The sequence below is a fragment of the Lissotriton helveticus genome, chromosome 10, assembly GCF_964261635.1.
Source record: "Lissotriton helveticus chromosome 10, aLisHel1.1, whole genome shotgun sequence".
Classification (NCBI taxonomy): Eukaryota; Metazoa; Chordata; class Amphibia; order Caudata; family Salamandridae; genus Lissotriton; species Lissotriton helveticus.
In genome coordinates, this window is record NC_136071.1 from 386,540,153 (window position 1) to 386,564,181 (window position 24,029).

Below are 24,029 nucleotides of genomic sequence, written 5' to 3' on the forward strand. Positions count from 1 at the left end.
TCTTCCTCAGCCCAAGACCCAGAAGGAGGTACGTGCCTTTATCGGCCTCACTTCTTACTGCCGACAATGGATTCCTCAGTATGCATTTCTAGCTAAACCGCTGATACAGTTAACGACACAGGAGGCAGCCGTACCGACTGTCCTCCCTTGGACATCTGAACATACACTTAGTTTCAATGAGTTAAAGAAAGCCCTATGCCAAGCTCCAGTTCTAGCTACACCGAACTACAGTAAGCCTTTTACACTTTTCGTCACTGAACACGAAGGTACAGCATTATCTGTTCTCACACAAGATCAAGCAGGACAATACAAGCCATGTGCTTATTTTTCGAGCACATTAGATCCAGTAGCCCAGGCTCTGCCTGTGTGCCTTAAGTCAGTTGCAGCCACAGCACTAGCTATCAGACAAAGTGATTCCATAGTATTAGGACACTCCCTGACAGTACAAGTTCCACACTCCGTGGAAGTTCTTTTAAACCGAACACAGACTCAGCACTTGACAATTGCACGTTTAACAGGTTATGAATTGACACTGTTTCAACCACACATAGAAATCAGACGCTGCAACGTTCTCAATCCTGCTACACTATTACCATCAGTTAATCCAAATCCTGCCACACATGACTGTGTGGAAGTAGTCAACATCACGACCAAGCCAAGACAAGATCTGACAGATATTCCGTTACCAGATCCCGACCTGACACTTTATGTGGATGGTTCATGTATGAGAACAAGTACAGGAGAACTAGTCGCCGCGTATGCAGTGACTACCGACACCGAAGTTATTGAGACACACCGTATTGACACCCTGTCCGCTCAAGCAGCAGAGCTAGTTGCTCTGACACAAGCCTGCATACACGCCAAGAACTTGAAAGTTAATGTTTACACAGATTCACGCTACGCATTTGGAGTTGTACACGACTTCGGAGTGCTCTGGCAGGAGAGAGGTTTCATGACTTCTCATGGAACCAAGATTCAGCATGGTCTCCTTATTCAAGCTCTGTTAGATGCCATACATTTACCGACATCCATTGCTATCATGAAATGCAAAGCACATACGAAAGTTACTGACATTATTTCTCAAGGTAACGATCTAGCAGATCGCACAGCCAAGCTTACAGCACAGACTCCAGACATTCCAGTTAATCCGACACAGACACACACTCCAGATCCGACTACATGCATGACAGTTAAAGACCCTACTCAAGATGTCATAGATATCCAGTTACATGCTACTCCCGATGAAATTAAGAAATGGTCCGAACAAGGAGGGGTTCAGACAGATCAAGGATGGTTAACGAAGGGTAGAGCCACATGGTTTCTCCCCGACTCTATGGTTCAAGTCATTATTAATACTGCACATAGTCCAGCACATTTAGGAGAAAAAGCTATGTTAGACAGTATCCAGAACATTTGGTTCAACAAGCATTTACGAGCTGCAGCCAAGCAGAAAGTCCGTACCTGTATGATATGTTGCCAGTTTAATCCAGGTAAAAGTGTCCCGGTGGAACAAGGTGGATTCCAGCCCCCTGACCACCCTTTTGAAGTCCTCCAGATGGATTATATTCAGATGGAACGATGTCGAGGTTTCAAGTATGTCCTTGTAGTTGTATGCGCTTTGTCCAGGTGGACAGAGGCATATCCAGTCCCAGATTACACCGCCGCGATCACTGCCAAGCAGCTGGTTCGTGAGTTCTTCCCCCGTTATGGACTCCCTAGAGTCGTATATTCTGACAACGGCCAGCCATTCTCATCTGAGTTGATGAAGCATGTTTCCCTTTTGTTAGGGTACCAGTGGAAGTTTCATTGTGTACGTCACCCTGAAGCAGCAGGTCTCGTAGAGAGACATAACCAGACTCTGAAAATCCGCATCGCCAAAGTATGTAAAGAGAAAGGTGTGGACTGGCTAGTAGCTCTGCCAGTCGCTTTGTTCTATATGCGCATGGTCGCACATTCCAGATCAGGTCTGTCCCCGTATGAGGTCGTTTTCGGCCGCCCCCCTAACATGTGGGGTACTCCTAGACCCCAAAGTATTACCGATGTTTCAAGTAATATGCTGACAGATTACCTAGCTTCCTTGATGTCTGCCCTCAACTCTTGTCGTTCACAGGTTGCCGCCGCATTTCCAGTCAATACCGAGGTGGCACCGCATGAAATCGTTCCAGGATCCATGGTTCTTGTCCGGAATTTCGACCGCTCAAGTCCGCTAGAGCCTCGCTGGAAGGAGCCCCGACAGGTCCTCCTCGCCACCCGTACAGCCGTGAAGTTGGAGGGTCGCAAAGGCTGGGTGCACCTTTCGCACGTAAAGAAATTTTATGGACTGAAACCCGTCTCAAAGAACATTTCCCAGGATTTGAAGGATTGCCAAAGTACTATTCTCAAGGACTGTCCCGCAAAGAACAATGATACTGCACCCTCCCCGTTAGAGAAAACTCCGCAACAGGAGTACAAGTTGAAACTCCGGTCTAGTAAAATAAGTCAGCCAGTTTGATTGTCTAAGTCCTCCCCTAGGTGAAACGGTTAGACTGTTTCTGACATGTATAAAATAGACCCACATAGTGAGAGAGTTAGTCAAAACTCAATCCGATGTATCGTTTTTCTATGTTTCATATTATTTCTCAGCATTATGATTTCCTGCACCAGTTATGCATTTTATCTGTATTTTTCAGTTTCTCATGTAAATAAGTCTGCTAATGCTACAGTAGAGCACACGTTTAGTGATCTACCTCCTCATGAATTCACACACCGCCTCGCTATGCGAAATAATTCTTTCATCCGCATGTTACATTACTCACATCAGACCAGCAATGCCACTAATTGTTGGGTGTGTGGTCGACTCCCCCCTTTCCAGACGCCGAAGGGAGTTCTGCCACTCTTTCCTTATCCTTTTTCACATAATGGTTCGTGTGGAGCATGGTCCACGTTAACGTCATCCTCAACAGATATGTCTTTTCTTAACAGTACATGTTTTCCAGACAAGCAAGGTCTCCCCCACAGAACCGGGCTAGATCTAGAAAATGAAGTGTATAATTTAGGTAACTATTCTTTGAATTTCATGGTCCTGAATGTTCAGTCTGATACCACTCCAGACTTACCTGCTATTTCTGTACTACCAGTTAAAGGCGAATTATGTGTCCGAAATAATGGTTCCGTACATGTAGGACATAGTGATTGTACTACTATTGTCAAGTATAGTGACAGTGGGAAATCTATTTTCAAAGCTTCACGTCATTCTTATTTTATTTGTGGTCAAACTGCATATGTTCGTGTGCCCCTCGATTGGGAGGGAACCTGTTACATTGCCTTCCTACTGCCACCAGTTTTTCTAGCCCCACCTGATTATCATAGAAACACACATCTAGTACACATTAGACATAGAAGGGAGATTGAGTCCCCCATTGTCGATTATACTGAAACTGCTCTAGAACAGTACACAGATTTCAATAGAGGTTTCTTCTTCTTTATAGGACCTATCCAGAATAGTAAGCTGATCCGTAGGTTAACAAGAACCCTCGAAGCTGTAGTAAATGAGACTGCCTCTGCTTTAGGTAACTTAACCAAAGAGCAATCTGCTATGAGATTTGTAGTTTTGCAAAATCGTCTCGTCCTTGACGTCATACTGGCCGATAGGGGCGGGGCCTGTAGAGTCATCGGATCTAGTTGCTGCATTTTCATTCCAAATAACGCGCCGTCTGTTTATTCAGCTATAACCAGACTCCATAAAATTGCCCATCTGTTACACCAAGATCCAGGCACCTGGACATGGTCCGGTTGGTTCTGGAATATAATTTCCGCCTGGGGATGGAAAGTCTTGTCCTTTCTAGGTATTGCAGTAGCGATCATATTCAGCTGCTGCCTCTGTATACAATGTGGCCCTGCGATTTGCGGCATTTGTGCTACCTCTTGTATTCCTAGTCCCAAGCCCCGTTCTAAATCCCGTTCCAGGATAATTCGAGACGAGCAAATGATACTGTATGAAATGATAGATGGTATCATGAATATTGATGTTTCCTGATGGAAACGTAGTGACAAGGAGGGAATGTGGAAAAGTAAATTTTGCCATGTTCTGTGTCCCTACGAGTCATCCATCATATGTTATCTGTGCATGATTAATATGCATATATATTCCCCATGTTCGATTAAAGACGCAATTATAGTTGTGTCCACCTCTAGTATGCCAGTTTCCAGTTCTCGTGAATACTACGAATATCAGGCCTATGTAAAGTTACGTTGCCACGTTTCTCAGTGTGCACGTTATTTTATTGTAAAGTCCCCGTTTCTAGGCCTCAAAAGGGCCTGGACACCAGATTCAGCTCCTGTCTCCTGAAGCCTCGCTGAGGAGCGATACAGCCCCCACCTGTATCCTCGACCCTTCACTTATTTCCTGCCTCGCAGTGCCCGGCTCACCCTGGCTCTGCCTCTGAGTCTGCCAAGAGTATGTTATGATTCCAGTTATCAGTTCAGTCCTCCTTCTCTGCATTCCTAAAGCTACTGAATCGCATCAATAGTTACCGTCATAGTCTAGCTTTTACGTCTCCATGTAAGAGAAATATTGCATTTAATGGTCATTTAATATTCTTCATCACGCACTACATGTAGAATAATGCATGCTCCAGTCTTAGAGTCCGTTAGCCTCTCCCCTCCTGACTTCTAGTTTATATCAACATGTTCTCTAAACATCAGATACTAGATACTGCTTAGGTACATGTCGCCCTGACTCTCCAGACTTCAGTCTCTGCTCCTAGCACAGAGTTCATAGCCCCAGCTTCTCCTAGTGATACGTCATTGCCAGTTTGCGCGCACCATCAGGTTAGAGGTCCCGGCTCCTTAGGTAGCCCCCTCCATGGTTTCTGCCCCATTCATGACATATTCTGTTACGTTTGCATCACATGTCTATGTATACGCCCTGTTACACCTCTTTTCACCCTTATCTTTCGCGACTGCTACGCGTCACGCCTTTTGCTCCACCCACTGCTACGCCTATTGCAATGTAATGCTATGTGCTTGCGCTATGTATATATGCTCATGTCCTGTTATTAAAAAGTTATCTCTTTCCTAGCCTTCTTGTCCAGATCCTGGCAGCGCTGCTAGGGCCTTGCCATCCTATTCCTGTGCAGGTTGTCCTGTTCCTGTCCTTATGCTGTATTAAACCTGCAAAACTCCTACTACCTCGAATCTTGACTCTTATTTATTGAGCTATCTGTTATTCATTCATTCATTCAAAAATAGGGTATTATTTATTTATTTACCACAAGACAGTGGAAGACAAGGCCCCTAAGGCATTCCACTTTGATCCTTCCGACATCATTCACCCTCGGTCTTCGGACTGGGTTCCGCCAGCGGACGTCTCTGACTATATTCACGACCACCTCCGGAAGAGTTTCACTCGGGAGGTGCGCAACCGGCTGCGGTCGGAATGCCCGCGTCCAGATATTCCGGACAATGTCGCTGACACACCGGAAATTGACGCAAGTATGCTGACATTCTTAAAGAAATTTTCCAAAGATCCTAAAAGAGGGCTGGACAGGGCCTGGCGGGGCTGTCAGGACAAAATGCTTGATGTTATTGGGCCCCTGGCAAAGATCTTGGAGATGGCCCTGGCGGCCAAAGAAGGGGCGACTCCAGTGGATCCAGACATCTTAGCTGAGTGGACTCAGCGCGGGATTTGCTTTCTAGGCAACGCAAATTGCGCTGTCTCTTCGGAAAGGCGCAAGTCCTTACTAATGCGAATGGACAGCAATTTGACGGAACTGGCGGAGGCGGAGCCAGGTCCTCTGGCTGGTGGTTGTCTCTTTGGGGACCGTTTTGTAAAGGATGTCACCAAATATGTCGGTACCTTCACCGCTTTGGATAAGGCCCAGAGCGGTATCAAGCGCGCCCTCACGCAGGGTGTTTTCAACAGGGCCGGGCGAGGCGGGGGTCGCTCGTCAGGCCGAGGGTTCCAGCGAGGCTCCCAGAGAGGAGATTTTGGCCGCGGCCGGGGTGAGTGGGGCTCTACCCGCGGTGGAACCTTCTATCCATCTCGAAGAGGATTCAACAAGGGACGTTTCCAGTCGGGAAACAACAGGGCGAATTTCAAGGCCCATCAAAGTTCCGGTGAGTGTCACAGAGGTGTCTCTTCTTCCATTGGGGGGGCGCACGCAGCATTGTCTTCTGCATTGGCGGTTGTTGACTCAGGACGCTTGGGTCTTGCAGACCATTCAGGGGTTCCAGCTGGAATTCTATTCTCCTCCTGCGCAGGCGTTTCCCCCGCCACCTCTCCATTTTTCCCAACTAGATTACAATGTTATAGACGCAGAGGTGGCAGACTTGCTGAGGAAGGGCGCGATCGCTCCGTGTCTGAAGAGTCCTCGCGGCTTCGCCAGCAATGTTTTTATAGTCCAAAAGAAAGGCGGTGGCAACAGACTAGTGCTCAACCTCAGAGACTTCAACCAATACCTCGTGTACAACCATTTCAAAATGGAGGGTATTCACATGTTAGCGGATTTGTTACAGGAAGGAGATTGGATGGTGCGGCTGGATCTGAAAGATGCGTATCTTTCTATTCCGATTTTTCCTCCGCATCGCAGGTTTCTGCAGTTTCTTTGGAACGGCCGTTGGTACGAGTATTTGGCTCTTCCTTTCGGTCTCTCCTCGGCTCCCTGGTGTTTCACCAAGGTCATGAAACCAGTGGTAGCCTACCTCAGAGAAAGGGGTGTGCGAATGATCATTTATCTAGACGACATCCTGATCATGGCACAGGACCGGTCTGTGTTGCAACACCAACTGACCATGACTACTTCCTTGTTGCAAAGTCTGGGGTTTGTGATAAATCTGAGTCGGTGGTGATCCCTGCTCAGGTGATAGATTTTCTGGGGTTCACGATCAACTCCCTCACGGCGCAACTGTGTCTTCCACAGGCGAAGTTGAGGGAGCTGAAGAAAGAGATCACGAAGTTACTGGACAGCCAATTGGTCACGCTCAGAGCACTGGCCAGAATTGTGGGGGTCCTGGCGTCGTCAATCCAGGCGATTTTCCCAGGTCCTTTACACTACAGAGCCCTCCAACGCCTGAAGATCAGGCACCTTCAGAAGGGTCTCTCGTATACGGACTCGGTCCCGCTTACGGACGAAGTTCGGAACGAACTCCAATGGTGGTTGGGCCACGTGGATGCCTGGAACGGCAGGGCGATCTTCGGGTCGCGTCCAGACGTGGTGATCGAGTCAGACGCCAGCAGGTGGGGCTGGGGCGCGCGCTGTGGAGAGGTTTCCACAGGCGGCAGATGGTCGTCCCAGGACCTAGAGCTTCACATAAATTGTTTGGAACTGTTAGCAGGATCGTTCGCGGTCCGCACGTTATCCCCGAAGCAGACGTCATGTTGCATCCTCCTGCGTCTGGACAATGTGTCCGCAGTGAGGTATATCAACAAGTTGGGCGGCACGAGGTCGTCTCTTCTTGTCCAAATAGCCAAGGATTTCTGGCACTACTGCCTTCAGAACCAGATATCGGTTATAGCGGAGTACATTCCGGGTCAGGCCAACCAGGTGGCGGACTGGAACTCCAGGCATTTGAGGGATTACAGCGACTGGAAGCTGCTTCCCCAAGTCTTTCTCTGGTTACAGTCGATTTGGGGTCCGTTTCAGACGGACCTGTTCGCATCCAGGTTGACGTACCAAATTCCCCGGTTCTTCAGTTGGAGACCGGATCCGATGGCGACGGCGACGGATGCATTTCTGCAGGATTGGTCGCTAGGACTCCAGTATGCCTTTCCCCCCTTTCTGTTGATTCCCAGGGTGATGACTCAAGTAATACGGCAAGGGGCGGAAATTGTCATGGTGACTCCGTGGTGGACATCACAAGCGTGGTTTCCCAAATTGCTGCAGTGGAGCTGCGACCGCCCCCGGCTATTGTCGGATTTGAAGTGGTTGTTGCAGGGCCCTCGTCAGGAACAGCATCCATTGCTGTTGGAGGGCAGACTAACCCTGATGGCATGGAGGCTTTCCGGGAACAGTGGCAACTGCCAGGCATTTCGGACAGGACTGCTGACTTCATCAAGCAGGCTTGGGCACCTTCCACCAGGAAGCGCTACTCCGCTGCCTGGAAGAACTGGGTGGATTGGTGCGTGGGACGGCGTCTGAATCCCGTGGGGGCAGAGTTATCCCAGGTCTTGAACTTCCTATCCGAGAAAGCGGCGGATGGTCTAGCCTATCGTTCGGTCAACAACTTTCGCTCGGCCATATCGGCTGGACATGCCCGGGTGGACGGTAGGCCTGTAGGCATGCACCCGGTTGTTTGTAAGTTGTTGAAGGGCATCAGGGTGGCCAACCCTCCCAAACCCAAGTATACGGGTTTGTGGGATGTGTCGGTTGTTATTTCCTTATTCAACAGTTGGCCGGTTAATTCCCTCCTGTCCAGGAAGCAATTATGGGCTAAACTAGCCATGTTGCTTTGTTTATCGTCTTGCAGAAGATCTTCGGATATCAGGGCGCTCGACGTAACAGGTAGAGTGTTTACCCCGGAAGGGGTTTCTTTTCATATTACAGGTCGTACTAAAACATTGTCTCGACATATATCCTATAATCCTTTCCCCGAGAATGAAAAACTATGTGTAGTCCAATGTTTAAAGACTTACGAGGAATGTACGAAGGCCTTGCGGCCGCAGGGCTGTTCCCAGTTGTTGATTGCTATTCAAAAGCCCTTCAAACCGGTGGTGGCTGCCACTATTGCTAGATGGCTTCGATTCATTATGAAGGAAGCAGGTGTTGATACAAACATCTTTGGTGCTCATTCAGTGAGAGGCGCAATGGCGTCAAAGTCATATGGTTTAGGATCTAGTATCCAGGATATCATGCGTTGTGCAGATTGGTCCTCTGATTCAACGTTTAAAACGTTTTATTATAAGCCGGTGGGAGATATTACGTCAGTTGTATTTAATCAGCGTTAAACTAGCATAATCTGAAGCCTCCGGTCCTGTAATAGAATCAAAAATTTGCTAGCATTCGCGACAAGAATTTTCAATTCTATTAAGGACACGGAGGCGAGGATTATCCCACCCGGCTTAATGTACTGTATGTATTAAGCTTGCCCACCCTTTTATGCAAGAATTACGGGGTGTTATTTCCTTTATTTCAGGATCTGATAAGAAGTCGGATTGAGCGACTCCGGATGTCAGGATGTTACACCTGAAGCTGTTCTTCCACGTTGGAGGATTGTGACTGTTCAAGTTTTGTTGGACTTGTTTCGCCTCAAAGAAAGAGGATGATGGGAGCACGCAAGGGGTTCTTATGGACTGTGGGGGCGTGCCTATACTCATGTGTGTTCATGGGTAATGAAGTTTTGTGTTAATGTTTACTGAAAATATACATTTTCATTGGCTGCTGTGTTTTATGCAGTAAAGATTGAGAAGCATAATCCTCGCCTCCGTGTCCTTAATAGAATTGAAAATTCTTGTCGCGAATGCTAGCAAATTTTTGATTCTTGGGGAGAAGTACGATCTGAGTCTACCAGGTACTGACGCAATAGCTGATTCTCACAATTATTAAGGATCTGCTCCCTCATAACCAGATTGTACAATCCTTCAAAATCCTGCACCTTGCTTCCAAGCAACCAACCTTCTAGAACCTTAATGGCACTATCGACAAAGTCCACTCAGTCTTGATTCTGTGCCTTCTGGGTGTCTCTGAACTTAATTCTGTACTGTTCAGTGGTTAAGTCAAACCCGTCAATGAGAGCACTCTTCAAGACTGAGTAATTGTCAGCATACTCTTCTCTAACCGTGAGGAGCTAATCTCTAACTTTGTAAGCAAAGGAGAGCCACAAGATAGCTGGTCACTGCTCTGAGGGAACTTTTTTCACTTTCAATGCCCTCTCTAAAGCAGTTATCCATTTATGGATGTCACCCCCAACATGGTAGGGAGGGACAAGCTTGCTACGGTTCCTATGTTCAAAGGAATGTTCCTTAACTCTAGGGACACTGTTGCTGCCACAATGGGACTCTAATCCAAACGATTTCCTATGTCTCTGGACTTCTAAGGTCTCTTTGTCAAGGGCCAACTGCTCTTGCCTGAACCTAAGCCTAGCTTTCTTGAGCTTAAGAAGTTGGTATTCCCTATCCAAAGAGTTTCCGCTCTTACTAGAGACAGAGGTCCCTACTGAGGCTTCGCATTCTGCAGAGGAGGATCTCGACCTCCTTGGTCTTCTCTGCGCCTTCCCAGGAGAATCAATGGGGGTTTCCTCACTACCACCTGTGTTCTCCTCTGGGAGGTATGAATTATCTAGGCAGGAGCCTTCATGTTCCACCTGGTCAGGGTTAGATTCCAGGTCAAAGAGATTTTCATCTCCTGGCTTTTCCTCAGCCCCATGCTTCACCATTGTTACAAAGAGTACCTGAAAGCAGAGGGGACAGAGTCTGGTTCACTTGACAGTGGCCAGGGGCTCGGTAGACGAATGCCCACCGATGTCAGGTGCTTCAGGATAGATGTCGGTGACCTTGACTCTGCAGCTGTAGGGACCAGGCGACGATGAGGACGACCAGGAGCCGGATACGAGCTGCCCCAATAAGGATGTCGAGTGCTGAGGGGTCGGTGTCCGGCGGGGGAGCACCAACAAGCCTTGGCAACAGCAACCCACGCAGAAAGTCAAGAAGTTGCTGGAAGAGGACCAGCAAGGTCCAGGAGACGCAACACAAGCAGGGGAGTCAGTGCATGCCCCAAGCAATCAGGGGAGCCCAAGGAAGTCATGCATGACCCTCCACAGGACCCACAGGCCGAATACATTGGAGTCGCAGGTGGACCTCGGGCAGCTTTACAAAACAGCAGGCCACGGAGCACACAATCCGATGTGACTGAATATCTTTGCAGGAGAAGTGCCAGAGGTTGTGGCTACTTGGAGCCCAATGAACTTGTTGCAGAATTGCCAACAAGCATATGCACTTGCAAAAGGACGCGGTGCACAGGGGTTCGGGAACTGCAGACCGCACGAGGGAAACTGGCCTCAAATTCGGTGAGAAGATAGTGCAGGCTTTGAGGGACGTAGAAAACACACTTTCTGTGTTGTTGAACCCTTCGGAGTCCATAGGAGCTCGGGATCAGCAGACCGGTCATGAGTGTTGCGGTGCCTGCAAATGCAGGGGAGTGACTCCTTCACTCCAAGGGAGATTACTTTGGTGATCCTTGATGCTACACAGGCCTTGGAAGGTTCCTGTATGATGCACAGGTACAGACGATGCAGCAGACTGAGAGGGAGACGAAGTCCAGCCCAAACAAAGTACATCGAAGTCCAGAGTGCCCAGGCGGTATAAGTGCAGTGGTTTTTTATCTGAATCTTATCCCATGTTGAATCTACGGACCTACAACCAGGTAAGCCCTTGAGTACCCTAGGGAAAGGATTGGGAAGATTCAAGGGACCCTCCTAGTACAGGGGAGGGTCTGGACATGGGGGAGGTTACTCCCATGTCCTTTGTCCAGCTTCGTGCCAGAACAAGAGCCACCGGCTCCCAGGACTGGTTTGAATTGGACTATGCACACGGACACCAAATGTGCCCCTCATGCATTCTTTCTGGTGCTGGCAAGCGCACCCATCCAGCCCAGTGCCTAATTTGTAATAAGATTAGTGCCGGGGTTCTCAACAAGAGGACACTGCAGCTTGCACCAACCATTGCCTCTGGCAGCGCTGCCAATGACAGCACCAACTTACTACTAATCATCACGCTGTTAAAAGTGCCACAATTCATGCCATACCAGGGCTCCAAAGCTATAGGAATGTCTTGGGAGGCAAATACTAATCACTGGAAATGTAATTTGAATTAATAAATAGATATTGTTGTGCTCGTGCCTAAATTTGGCAGACGCAACTACCTTGTGGCACACTGTCAGAGCCCCGGTGCTGGCAAGTAAGTGCCGGAAACCACCAGCTCAAATTAAGCACTGTTTCAGCCCTAATACACTAAATCCTGTCTGGGAGGTGGTCACACTTCCGTGACAGGATATCTATTGTTCTGCCTTCCCCTGCTCGAGCTTGGCTCAGCAGCAGTAGGGCATATATGTGTCTCTGGTGGGTAGCAACAATTTTGTGCTGTCCGGATCAAGAAGGGTGGTACTGGGAGCAACCAGAGCCTAACTGAGGGGTCTTCTGGTGCTTGGAATCATACGGATATGATTCTAACATGTTTGATACCAAACATGATGGGATTCGTTTCAGCGGTTTTGGAGATGGTCATTGCGTACTTACATGGTGCCCCTCTATATTGTATATGGCTGATTCACTGACAGCCTGGGAGAATGACCTTCGTAGTCTGCAGGGGTGTTCTGCTCATGCAGAGGAACCCTCTTACTTAGAACCAAGCACCCTGCCTTCAGAATTGTTAAGGCCTGCTATGGGGTGACTTATTGGTTTTAAGTGCAGTGACCCTTAGATATAATAAACCTATATCTTTCGTAAGTGGTGAAAGCACCAATTTACACAGACTACAATGGCAGGCCTATAGTTCCATTTTGAATGGTCTCTCATGGTGGCTTAATACATGCTTCAGCCCATGGGAGACCTCTGGAATACCTATGCCTGGGCACATGGGTATCATATAGTAGGGGCTGACAAGGGTACCCCAGTATCCAATCTGGGGTGTACCTAAGTACATGTCATAACACTTTAAGGAGAAAGCAGATAGACTGGGGTCCTGATTGGCTGGATCCAAGCCAGCCTAGTCAAAAACAGCATTACATCAAGCAAAAAGTGGGGGTAACCATAAACAGCAGATCCTACTTTCCCCCCACCGACCATCATGTGTGTTGAGGCGTCGGTGGCGACTGTTGCAGACTCACTATTTGTCTTTGGTTCTGATGCAGAGGGGCAAACAGGATAGCCGGGCCACTCTCAATGTGGGTCTTACTGTTCCTGAAGTCCCTCGACATGAAAGTCGTCTTCCTCTGCGTTGGTTTCTGGTTGGGTAACAACAAGACTTGGCTGCTGCAAGGGGTCCAGTACCCCAGGGATTTATACTGTGTGTCTCTGATTGGTCCTGGCATCCCCACTCTTGGTAGGAGTGCGGATCTGACTTGTAGGAGCACTTCTACCTCTTCCTGGGTGGCGGTATCATCAGTAGTTCCTGTAGGTAGCAGGTCGGGATATACCGGATCTTGCTTCTCTACTCCAAGGGAGTTCCTTGGCAATTTGCAAAGCTCTGGCAGCCCTCCGGGTTTCTTGAGGTATGCACAGCAACAGGATGAAACGGTTGATCCACGAGGGGCGGGTGCAGCAGGCAGGTCTGCAGGATTGGCACCAAATCAGTCAGGCTCCTCAGTTCTCGGGGCAGCAGTATCTGGGAGTCGTCTAAACACAAAATTATGGGGCAATAATGGGAATGCTAATTTACCAGGCTCTCCCCAAAGCAGGCATTGTTTCTGTCTTCAGAGTGGGGCTTTCACCTCTTAGGGGGTCAGAAACTCGTCTGTGATGGCAGGTTTGACTAACCCAGTCATCCAGCACGCAAGAGGGCTGGTAGGTTTCAGAGGGTACCTCTAAGGTACCCTCTGGGGGCATGTTTTAATAAATCACTCTCTGTAATTAGTGTGGGGTTATTAAAAAGAGGTGTTTGATACCAAACAACATATGTTTCACGAAAGCCATTATGTAGCTGGAGAACTAGTTTTAACCAATGCCCAGTACTTACCTTAAGATGGCTTATCTGCCGTCTTGATTTATCTAGTTATAGAACTAGGCATCAGAGGCATATCTGCTGATGCAGATTTGTCCTCACATAAAATATAATCCACCTCTTAGGGCTCAAGGCCTGCTGTAGGGCTGATTTGCGTATATTAGATGCAGTGACTTTAGCATGACACACAGGAGTGTGTCAGGTTGTGTTTTCACTCATGGTTTGCATCATGTCACGCAGCCTTCACTGGCAGTCTGTGTGGAATTTGTATGTGGGTCCCTTAGGGTGTCATTGGATATGCTGCAGCCCTTAGGGACCCTCTTTAGCACCCTTACCCTGGTGCCTGCAGTAGGGACTTACAGGGGTGCTAAAGTCCTTAGCCAATTGTAGCACAATTAGACTTTACCTTGTTTTAGGGAAGGAGCACAGGCACTGAGGTCTGGTTAGCAGGCCTTAGTGCACTGTTGGTTCGAAAATCAGCATCTAGTAGCTTAACAAAAGTGGGGGCAAAAAGTATGGGGGGTAACTGCAACATACGCCAAATACCCTAAAATAAATAATTATGTATTATATATAATATATATGTATATTTATATATATATATATATATATATATATATATATATATATATCTATATCGGCTCAACAATCCCTCCCCGTCAATTCCGGGAATCAGGTAGCAGCACTCAGGGGTAAATACACAGTTAGGTTTTTATTCGTTCACAACGCGCTTTCGGCACTCGGCCTTCGTCAGTGTTCAAAACAACTAAGCACCGCAAAATCTCAATGCTTTTAAAATCATCACGTGGTAATTCTACATGACACAAAGATAGGACCATCCGAGGAAAACATGGTCGCCATCTTTGAATGGGTAAAGTATATTCAATGTTGCTCTCTGCTCTATGAATCAAGCAGTATACAACTATGCATACATAAATAAATCAATAGCAATGTGCACCAAGAATCAAAATTTGATCACTCACTAATGGCCATTAGCATAATGCCCGCAAATGGGCTATGTACATTTGATGCTCATTGCTCTCCCCACTCACATACCACGAAATCACGCCCTGGATGGGCCTAGGTAAGTTCTAATGCAAATTAGATAACGTGATGATAAGCATTTACATAAGGCAATACATTATTAGCAAAGAAAAGCGAATAGAAGCAGTTACAGACAAAACAAGCAATATTTACAACTATACAAGCCCTGTTTGAGATACATTAGATCAAATGGACTGCCGGGTACATTATACTGTGTTACACGCCTACTACCTTTGCAGGCCTTGCATTTCCCGCAAGGGTAAAAACCTTTCAAAGGTTCGGACTTTGATCTTGATGTGGTACTCTCATGGTGACTACGCACTAAATAATCCTTAAGTGCTCGTGCCTTATATATATATATATGTGTGTGTGTGTGCATACATACAGCTCAACAGTTCACGTTTTTCTCCACTGTACATGAATCCTCATTAAGGATTGATTTCTGGATTGACACTAGGAATGTGGTGTGGTGACCTGGACCAAAAAGATACTGCACCTGCCAAAAATACTATTGGATCGCTCCCCTGTGGCGGTCACTGTTGATCCCAAATAATTGACTTATGCGTTAACTATGGAGAGGGTAACCACTGGGTAGTTGTATTTGGGATCATGCTTCCATAGGAAATGCATTTTTTTGTTTGCTTATTTTTTTGGTGCTGTTTGACGAAGCTTCATTAACCTTAAAAAAATAAATGTTTACCTCCGCTCCTAACTGGAAAGTTTTGGAGGAGATCCGTCGGAGGGGGCTGAGAAAAAAGGGGGAGGGGTCTCAATACCCATTTTCCCCATTAATTTTCCCTTAGGAACCTTAGAGACCGCTACAGCCTAAGCCACTAATTGACAGCAAATTTGGAAGAAAGCTATATCTTGGTCCAGAAAAACTGCTTTTTGTGATTTCTGGTAAATCCATTCAGTGTTTTTTGGGCAATTATATTACATGCCGCAAAGGATCCGCGGATACAATAGATCTCTTGAAGAGATCTGATTGGCTGCCACCATTAGCAGCAATGCAGTGGTAGTTGTCCTACTGTAACTATAACGCAAGCCCTCGTCATGCACTGCTAATACCCCACATAATACATCAATCATGACATCTTTTATGACGGCATTAATAATATCACTGCAAAATGTGCTATCAAATTATTGATGAGAAAACTATACATGTTGTGGGCACAAGTTATAGTTACATTAGGGCACGGGATATGGTTACCAGAGTGAACTAGAACTTGTGAATTTCATTGGTTCTTTGGGTGTAAAACATTATGTTGCCACTAAAATTGATTGTGTATGTTTAAAACGTTATAGTTTGGTGGGAATTTCAGTGACAACACAACCTTATTTCAGCGTTCACTTTTTAAAAATAAATAGTAACCTCCATTACTCTGCACAGTGTTGTGTTTCTCTTAGCCTCCACACAAAATTACTTGTTAGCATGCCAGGGTGTGCTTTCAAGAACAATCTACCTTTTGCTAAGTACACAACACTAATAAATTGTCTTAGTAATTTATTATTTTTGGTTATGTGCCACGAGGCTCGTTCCACAGTGCTTCAAATCTTTATTTATGTCAGTATTTTCAATTATCATCTTTACACTGTAGAAGAGACCTAACGGAAGCCTAATAAATCTGAGAATTCTATATTTATATCAAAAGTCCTATAAATCCAGTGACCTCTGTGCTTTTGTATGAAAAGAATAACTTTAATACATTATCTGTAGCTGCTGCATTTATATTAAACAACTTTTGCAAAAAAGAGTTGACCCACACTATTGATCTCTATTGTACAAAAATAGCATTTCCTTCTCACTGATACCATCCTCTGCTTGTGTCTCTGTGTATATGACAAAGTATTGTTATTAAATGTAAATGTCCTACTGCAGTAACTTAGGCTCTTTATTTTTGCAGATGAGCCTGACCCATTGTCTGAAGAATTGATCAAGAAGAATGTCCAGACAATGTTTACTTAAAAGCGATTCAGCCGGAAGAAGCACGATCTTTCTCTGTGTCAAAAATGTACACAACAGATAGCCTCCAAATGAAGACAGTGAATGCAGAGAAAGCTTCATAGTACCTGTCAGGAACATGTAAACTTTCCACAGCGGGAAGAACCTACAGGGAGTTGAGAACATTCTTCAGTATGGTGTGAGAAAACCCTGCACATGAGCAAGAGAAAACGTATGAACCTAAACTAATACTACAGAAAAGTCTTCCAGGAAATTCAGAGAGCTCTTCCATCCCCTGTGCAACTGAACTAAGAACATTTAGAGTAAAAACCCCCTACACAGGAAGTACCAAGAATATCAACTGTATCGGAGAAGTACTTTTAAAAAGTAATGAAAAACTTTACACAATTGAAAATTTATGAGGGGAGTATTTTCTACTAGTCCATTCCCTGCCTAAAACAACTTGAAAACCCCACTGAAACCCTTGCATTTTGGATATGTGATGCATGTCCCTCACAGATTTAGACTGATAGCATGAATAAACACTAGTGTACAGCAGAGAATTGTTACCGCAAACTTAACTGGCACATTCTGCCACAATACCAAATAGAGCCACCTCTGAAAAAGAAAACTGTTGGGAGCCCAAAAGACTTTTGCACACCTACAATGAAACTTAGAAGCTTTAAGAAACAATTGGCTAAAACAGGATCATCAGCTGCCTGCAAAAAAGAACCAAAAACAAGCCGTTCAAAAAAGGAAAAAACGAAAAAAAAGAAAACTTTACATACCTGTGAAGAATGTGGGAAAAGTTTCAAATTCAAGTCTGTGCTGTTGAAACACGTTAGAATCCACTCCACTGAGAGACCCTTTGAATGTAAAGTGTGTGGAGCGGATTTCAAACAATATGGCTGCCTCCTTGCACATAGTAAAATCCATGCCCCACCAAGGTTCCCCTGTCAGGAATGTGGCAAACAATATTATTTCAAGACGAAGTTTCGCCTACATTCTTTGAGGTGTACCCATAACATTGAGAAGTCTCATGTCTGTAGTGAGTGTGGTAAATGCTTTGCAAGTGAAGAGAGATTAAAGTTGCATCAAAAAATTCACCAGAAAGCATCTTGGCACAAGAAAGAGAATGTCCCTTTCACATGTAACATTTGTAATCAAACATTCAAGTATTTCAAAAATCTAAAGGTTCATGAGAGGATACACTCTATAGAGAAAATCTTCAGCTGCAGGGAATGCTGGAAGGTTTTCAGCTGTGAAGGGTCACTGCAGAAGCATTTGAAACAACATGCTGAAGGGCAGAAAGTGCTAAAAGGGCTTGTTAAAGACACCTTTTCTTGCGCTGAATGCAAAAGGACTTTCCAGAGAGAGGCCAGCCTCATCATCCACCAGTGCAGCGCTCAGGCTGAGAAGCCATTTAAATGCATGACCTGTGGACAAACCTTCAAAAGCGAGAGCAACTTGCAAGCACATGGGCAGGTTCACACAGGAGAACAATGGCACAGTTGTGAAGAATGTGGGGAGGGGTTCAAAAGGAAAGACTATCTTTGGCAACATGAGCTACGACACACTGGGCAGAAGGCATATGAGTGTGGTTGTTGTTGGAGACTCTTTGAAAGTGATTCTGCACTGAAAAGTCACATGAAAATCAGCAACCACTTGAGAGCAGAGATTCTGAAGCAGGGGGGGCACTTGGGGAAAGAAACATTTCCTAAGACCACTTCTAATATCACTATTAAAGGAGATAAATCGTTTAAGTGTACAACTTGTGGGATGCACTTCAATCATGATATCAAACGATTGGTGCACGAGCGCTTCCACACAAACGAGAACGACTATAGTTGCATCCAATGTACAAAGTGCTTCAAAAGCAAAATTGACTTGTGGAATCACCTTCCTACACATACTAGAAATAGAAACAAGTCTCACGGTCCTTACAAGTGTAATGACTGTGGGAAAACATTTACTACCAAGTCTTCCCAGACCAAGCACAAGCGCATCCACACAGGAGAGATGCCTTACAAGTGTGCAGATTGTGGGAAAACCTACAGATGGCGAGGTTTACTTGAGGGCCACAAGAGAACCCACACAGGAGAGAAGCCTTACCAGTGTGACCATTGTGAGAAAAGGTTTGCCTATTATAGTTCATTCAGCGTGCACCGTAAAATCCATTCAGCAGTGAAGGCTTTCAAGTGCCTTAAGTGTGAAAGAACCTTTGCATACAGTCATCAGTTAATACGTCACCAGGCCATACACATGGAAGAGAAGCAATTTTCATGTTCAGATTGTGGGAAGAAATATTGGTTTAAGGAAACTCTTAGAAGTCACAGGAAAAGCCATACTGGTGGCAGTAGATTTTCTTGCACGGAGTGCAAGAAGACCTTTGCTCGGAAAAAGGATCTGAAAGTTCACCTGAGATTGCACACTCTAGTGATGTCCCACCAGTGTGCAGAGTGTGGGAAAAGCTTCATTTCAGAGATGGAACTCCACAACCATTTCAAATGCCACAATGGACAGAATGTGTGTTCTTATGCAGAATGTGGGAAAAGCTTTACTCATAAGCGTTACCTTTACAGGCACGAAAAAAGGCACTCCTTGAACAAGCCATGCGTGTGCTCAATTTGCGGGAAAAGTTTCAAATCCAAGCCACAGCTGTCTAGCCATGAGAAAATCCCTTGTAGGAAAATACCATTCTCCTGCTCAGATGATGGCAAAAGCTTAAATCCAATGACTAAACTATCTTCTCACCACATGGTCCAGTCAAAAGAGAAGTCTAACAATTGTACAGCAAGCAAACGAGATCTAGATGAAGCAGAGCACCTGAGACTGGACCAGACTTCCAGCTTAAATAATCCCCTGGCAGTCCATCAGAGTGAGAAGACTGTACAGATGCCTACTATAACCATTCTGACTGCCTCTGTACCGACTATAGTTACACATCAAGTGACAATACTTTGGCTGGGAAAACCAGATGCAGCCATATCTAAAGTTGCAATACCTCAGCTGGGGACATATTCAAATGGCCACAAAAACATAAATTGTTTAGGCCAAGAAAAGCAACCTGGTGTGGAACAAACTACAAGTGTAGAGAATTCCTTACCTACCAATCAAAATGACCAAACTGGAGAGATGCCTGCTGCAGCAACTCGGGCTGCATCCATATCAAATGGTGTTACACATAATAGGGGGATGACTCGTGTTAACAAGTTTGCAGATTCTATTTCTTCTGCTATGAATCTAGTTGCTGTTGCCAAGCGGACTGCAAGAAAGTCATACTTGAGGACATTTTCTGTGGTAACACCTGTTTCTGACAAGACCTTCAAGACCCATTCTGAACCAGAATTTCCAGTTATTGCAATGCCTGAGGCTGTTGCTACTCCCCCTCCTACCATCCCAAACACCTCCTCTGTCACCTGCACCCCTAATGCATCTGTGACTCCAAACCAGGAAACTCCTTCACAGCCATGTGTGGTTTCCACTTCAGAGATGTCCTTCTGGTGTGCTGATTGTGGGGTGGGCTGGAAAGATAAGGCCAGCTTCAGTGCACATCAGAAGAGTTGGCATGAGACCAAGAGCGCACAGCTATGTATGCACTGTGTTGAGACATTTCATTCAAAGTTTGACTTTGAAAAACATAGCAGAACCCACAGATCTGATCTTGTTGTTGATATGCCAGCTTCAACATTACCTGCAGTGACAACTCATTCTTCAGTTTTACCTGCTGTCACAGAGTCTGTTAACACTGCACCACCAGCAGGCGTGGTTGTGGTGCCAAAATCTGAAGACGAATCCCCTTCTGCAATAGCCGATTCTACTGCAACTCATTCTGCAGTTATACCCGCTGCTGTTACTTGTGCTACATGTGGAGCTAGTTTTCACCAAATGAGCATTCTCGTGGATCACCTGAAGACCCATGTCGCCAATGGTTGTAACGACAATGGGTGTAAACAAGAAGAAAACCCATCTGGTCTTTGCGGGATTGAATCTGCTGAAAGATCCTTTTGTTGTGATCTCTGTATGCTGGACTTCAAGAGTGAGGCTTTGTTTATTGAACATCTGAGGTGTTGTCCTAGTACTTCGTTGCAGAAGCCATATGAATGCTGTGAGAAGTCCTTTCGTACAAAGCTTGACTTCGATGAGCATTGCAAAACTCACATGGAAAGGCTTTGTCTTGACCCTGCTTCTGTGATTGCCCCCTCAATTACATTGCCTGCTCCGACCACATCTACTGTTACCATGCCTTCTGTGACACAGTTTGCTGATTCTGTTCTCAATGCGAGCATGCCTGCTGCAGCCCAACCTGCTTCAACCATGTCTTCTTCAGGCACGGTTGCTGTAGCGAGCTCTCCTGTTGATGGTTTTGTTCTCATGGTTCCTACACTATCTGTTGCCATTCCGGATGCTTCGGCAGTCTGCTACAATCCTAATATCTCTGGAATTCACCCCCAAGAAGCCCTGCCACCATTATGTGAATCTTCCTTAACCGAGGGAGACTATTGGTGCGTCGACTGTTCAATGGGCTTCAGATATAAGTCTATGTTGGGTAGGCACCGGACCATATGGCACACAGTGAAAAAACTTAAACCATGTCCGAAGTGTGATCAGACATTTAGCACAAGGTTTGAAAATGAAATGCACAGAAATGTTTGTACTGACAAAATCAGGAGCCTGGTAACCCCTGCTGGGATTGCACCTCCTGTCGCCACCCTCGATGCTAACAAGCCTATAGTATACACACCTGCTAGGACCGAGACTAATCGTGCCAGCCCCAATGTGGCAAAACATGGTGTGCACCTTTATGCTGATTCCCCTGCTACGAATGTGCCTGCTGCAGTCATTCCTGCTGCAAACATACCTTCTGTGACACCACATTATGTAACCATCCCTGCAGATACCATATCTGCAACAGCCACCTCTTCTGAAACTCTTTATGCTGCAAACAAAGATTCTCTAACAGAGCTCAATGATATAATATGCCCAATATCCAAGCCTGCCGCCAGGCACAGTGTGGACATGCCTGCAGAGACCAACTCTGTTGTGAGCATGCCTTTTGTAACAGAGCGTAATGATACTGTGCCTATTGTGGTCAAGCATGCCGACCCACTTTTAGAGGCTATGATTAGAGCAAACATACTTACTGAGACGAAATTTGCTGAAAAACAGCTTTCTGGTACCCTGCACATTGAAGAAATGTATGCTCCAACTGAGCCTGAAGGAAGGAAACCTGTTGAGACCACAACATCTTCATCTCGACCTGCTCCAGGTATAGCTTCCATGATACAGTTTCCAGCAACTAATCCTGATAACCCCAAGCTTGTTGCAAACCCATCTGCTTCCTCCATGCCTGCTTCAGCCAAGCCTGTTTTGAAAGTGCTTGCTGATCCCACCTTCATAGTTGGAAGGTCTGAAACAGATGAACCTGCTGTGACCACATGTCCTATCATAACACCAGCTGTAACTATGTCAATTACAGCTAAGACTCATTCAACCCCATCTGAAGTGACGGTAAGTCCTGCTAACAAGCCTGTTTCAATGGAGTCGGCTGATAGCGCACAGATTGAAAGAAGTCCCACTACAGAGAAACCTATGGCAGATTATGCTCTTACCACATGTAAAGCAACCAATTCAACTATGGCCATACCCACAGTGACTAAACCTACTTCAGTGAAGCTTGCACTAGAAGAAATTGGTGAGAACATGCTCATTCAAGGAAAGCATGCTGTAGTCATGCCTGCTGTCTCCAAACCTGATTTAATCAAACCTAATATGATGAGGACTACTTCATTAGGGCTTAACGATTTGATTCCCAATGTAGCCTCACCCAGGGACTTGCTTTGTGAAGATATGCCTACAGTAACTATGTCAGAAGCAACCAGGCCTGCTGCAATGCAGTGTGATGCTACCTTGCTCATTGAGGGAAAGACAACTGTCTGTCAGTCTACTTTGACCACACCTTCCACAACCACCTTTTCAATTACATCTGCCACATCCACATCTGTAGCAAGTAGTCATACTGTAACACGGCCAGCTTTACTGACCTCTGCTGTGTCTGCACCTGCTGTTAAGGAGCTTGATGATAGAACCCTCAATGAAGGAAAGACTACTTCTAGCAATCCTGCTACAACCACAACTGCTGCAACTAGTCCTGTTGCTGCCATGCCTAATGCTGTCACACAGGTCACTATCACGCAGGACAGGGATGGACTCGATCAGAATGCTGTACTCCTTTTACGCTGGAAAATCCATCCAGCAATGGGATCCCAAGTGCATGAGGAAGCTAGTGCCCCTGCAGATGACAGTATAGGATGTCCGAAAAATCCCCCCCCCCACTAACTTAACAAGTGGAGTCTCCAAACAACTCAGTCAATTCCAAAAGGGCTCAGCTTGAAGTAGTTTTATTTCCTTTTGTCAACCCTTTATGAAACCAGTACCATGAATGTTTATACAGACAAAGAAATCTTCATTGCTATGATCATTTTCAACTCTGAATCCCACAGTGACATGTGAACACACCACGCCATAGAACAACCTACATTCTGCAAACCTAATCTGATCCCCTGCTTAAAAGTACTTCCTGCGGTCACTGATCCAAGAAGACACTTGCTCCCGGAACAATTCCTGTAATAAACACATCTTTCAAGTGTCACTGATATGAGTCTGCACAGACTGTAAAACGTTGCATTCATTGAATATACAGTTTACGGCAATTTTTGGGGGGTTGTCTTAATGAGAGCTAAATGGTGTTAGCAATTGAAAAGAAGATTATGCAGAGTTCCAGATTGTGTCAATGTAAACAATCGAAACTTAGAGGAGAATTAGCTCATTGTTTATTGAGTGAGAAAGAAAATACAGAGGTAGAGGGTGAGAAAAAGATGGACATGAAAGGATTACATTGAATTTGGGAGCAAAACGGTGCAAGAAAAAGAAAGTCGGAAAGATTGTGAGAAAGCAAGTCTTCATTTCATTCAACTAGTTTGCCATCCTCCCTGCCCAGTGGGTGGCAAAACCAACACTTCATCTGAGCAATCCACAGGCGCTCGTATACACCTTATACCTCAGCTACCTACTTTATGTAATTACTTAGAGTGTGGTTACTTACTAGCTGCACCTATGATAGTTGTATATCTTCAATATAATTTGCATGCAATTTGTGAGAACTGCACATATGAATGTGTTTCATTTAAATCTGTTGTATTATAACCATTCTCCACCTGGTTTCATTCATACGTGCTTTCACTACACACTTTCCTCAATTACTTTCAACTGATTATTCCACTTTTCCTTGAAAAGGTCAACTTTTCTTTTTAAACACAATACTGTTTCCTTTAAGAAAAACTTGCTGCATAAAAAGGTTTACTTTATTTAAAGGTGATCATATGGGCAGTGCTGGTCTTCTGATCTTATCAA

At 45.6% G+C, this 24,029-nt stretch overlaps 1 protein-coding gene across 2 annotated transcripts in view; it reads left to right on the top strand.

Moving 5' to 3' along the window:
* The window catches only part of LOC144784105 (uncharacterized), a 248,791-nt gene extending 224,969 nt beyond the window's left edge, over window positions 1-23,822 (top strand). Inside the window, exon 3 of one of the 2 annotated variants that reach the window (XR_013601617.1) lies at window positions 16,579-17,287. Coding sequence is in view for 1 of the 2 variants with exons in the window: in XM_078662789.1 (XP_078518915.1) it covers window positions 17,283-22,955 (5,673 nt within the window). In the remaining variant the exon portion in view is untranslated. Of the gene's footprint in view, window positions 1-16,578 lie in introns of both variants that reach the window. The other variant, XM_078662789.1, reaches the window with a different exon arrangement.
* Window positions 23,823-24,029: the final 207 nt, after the last annotated feature.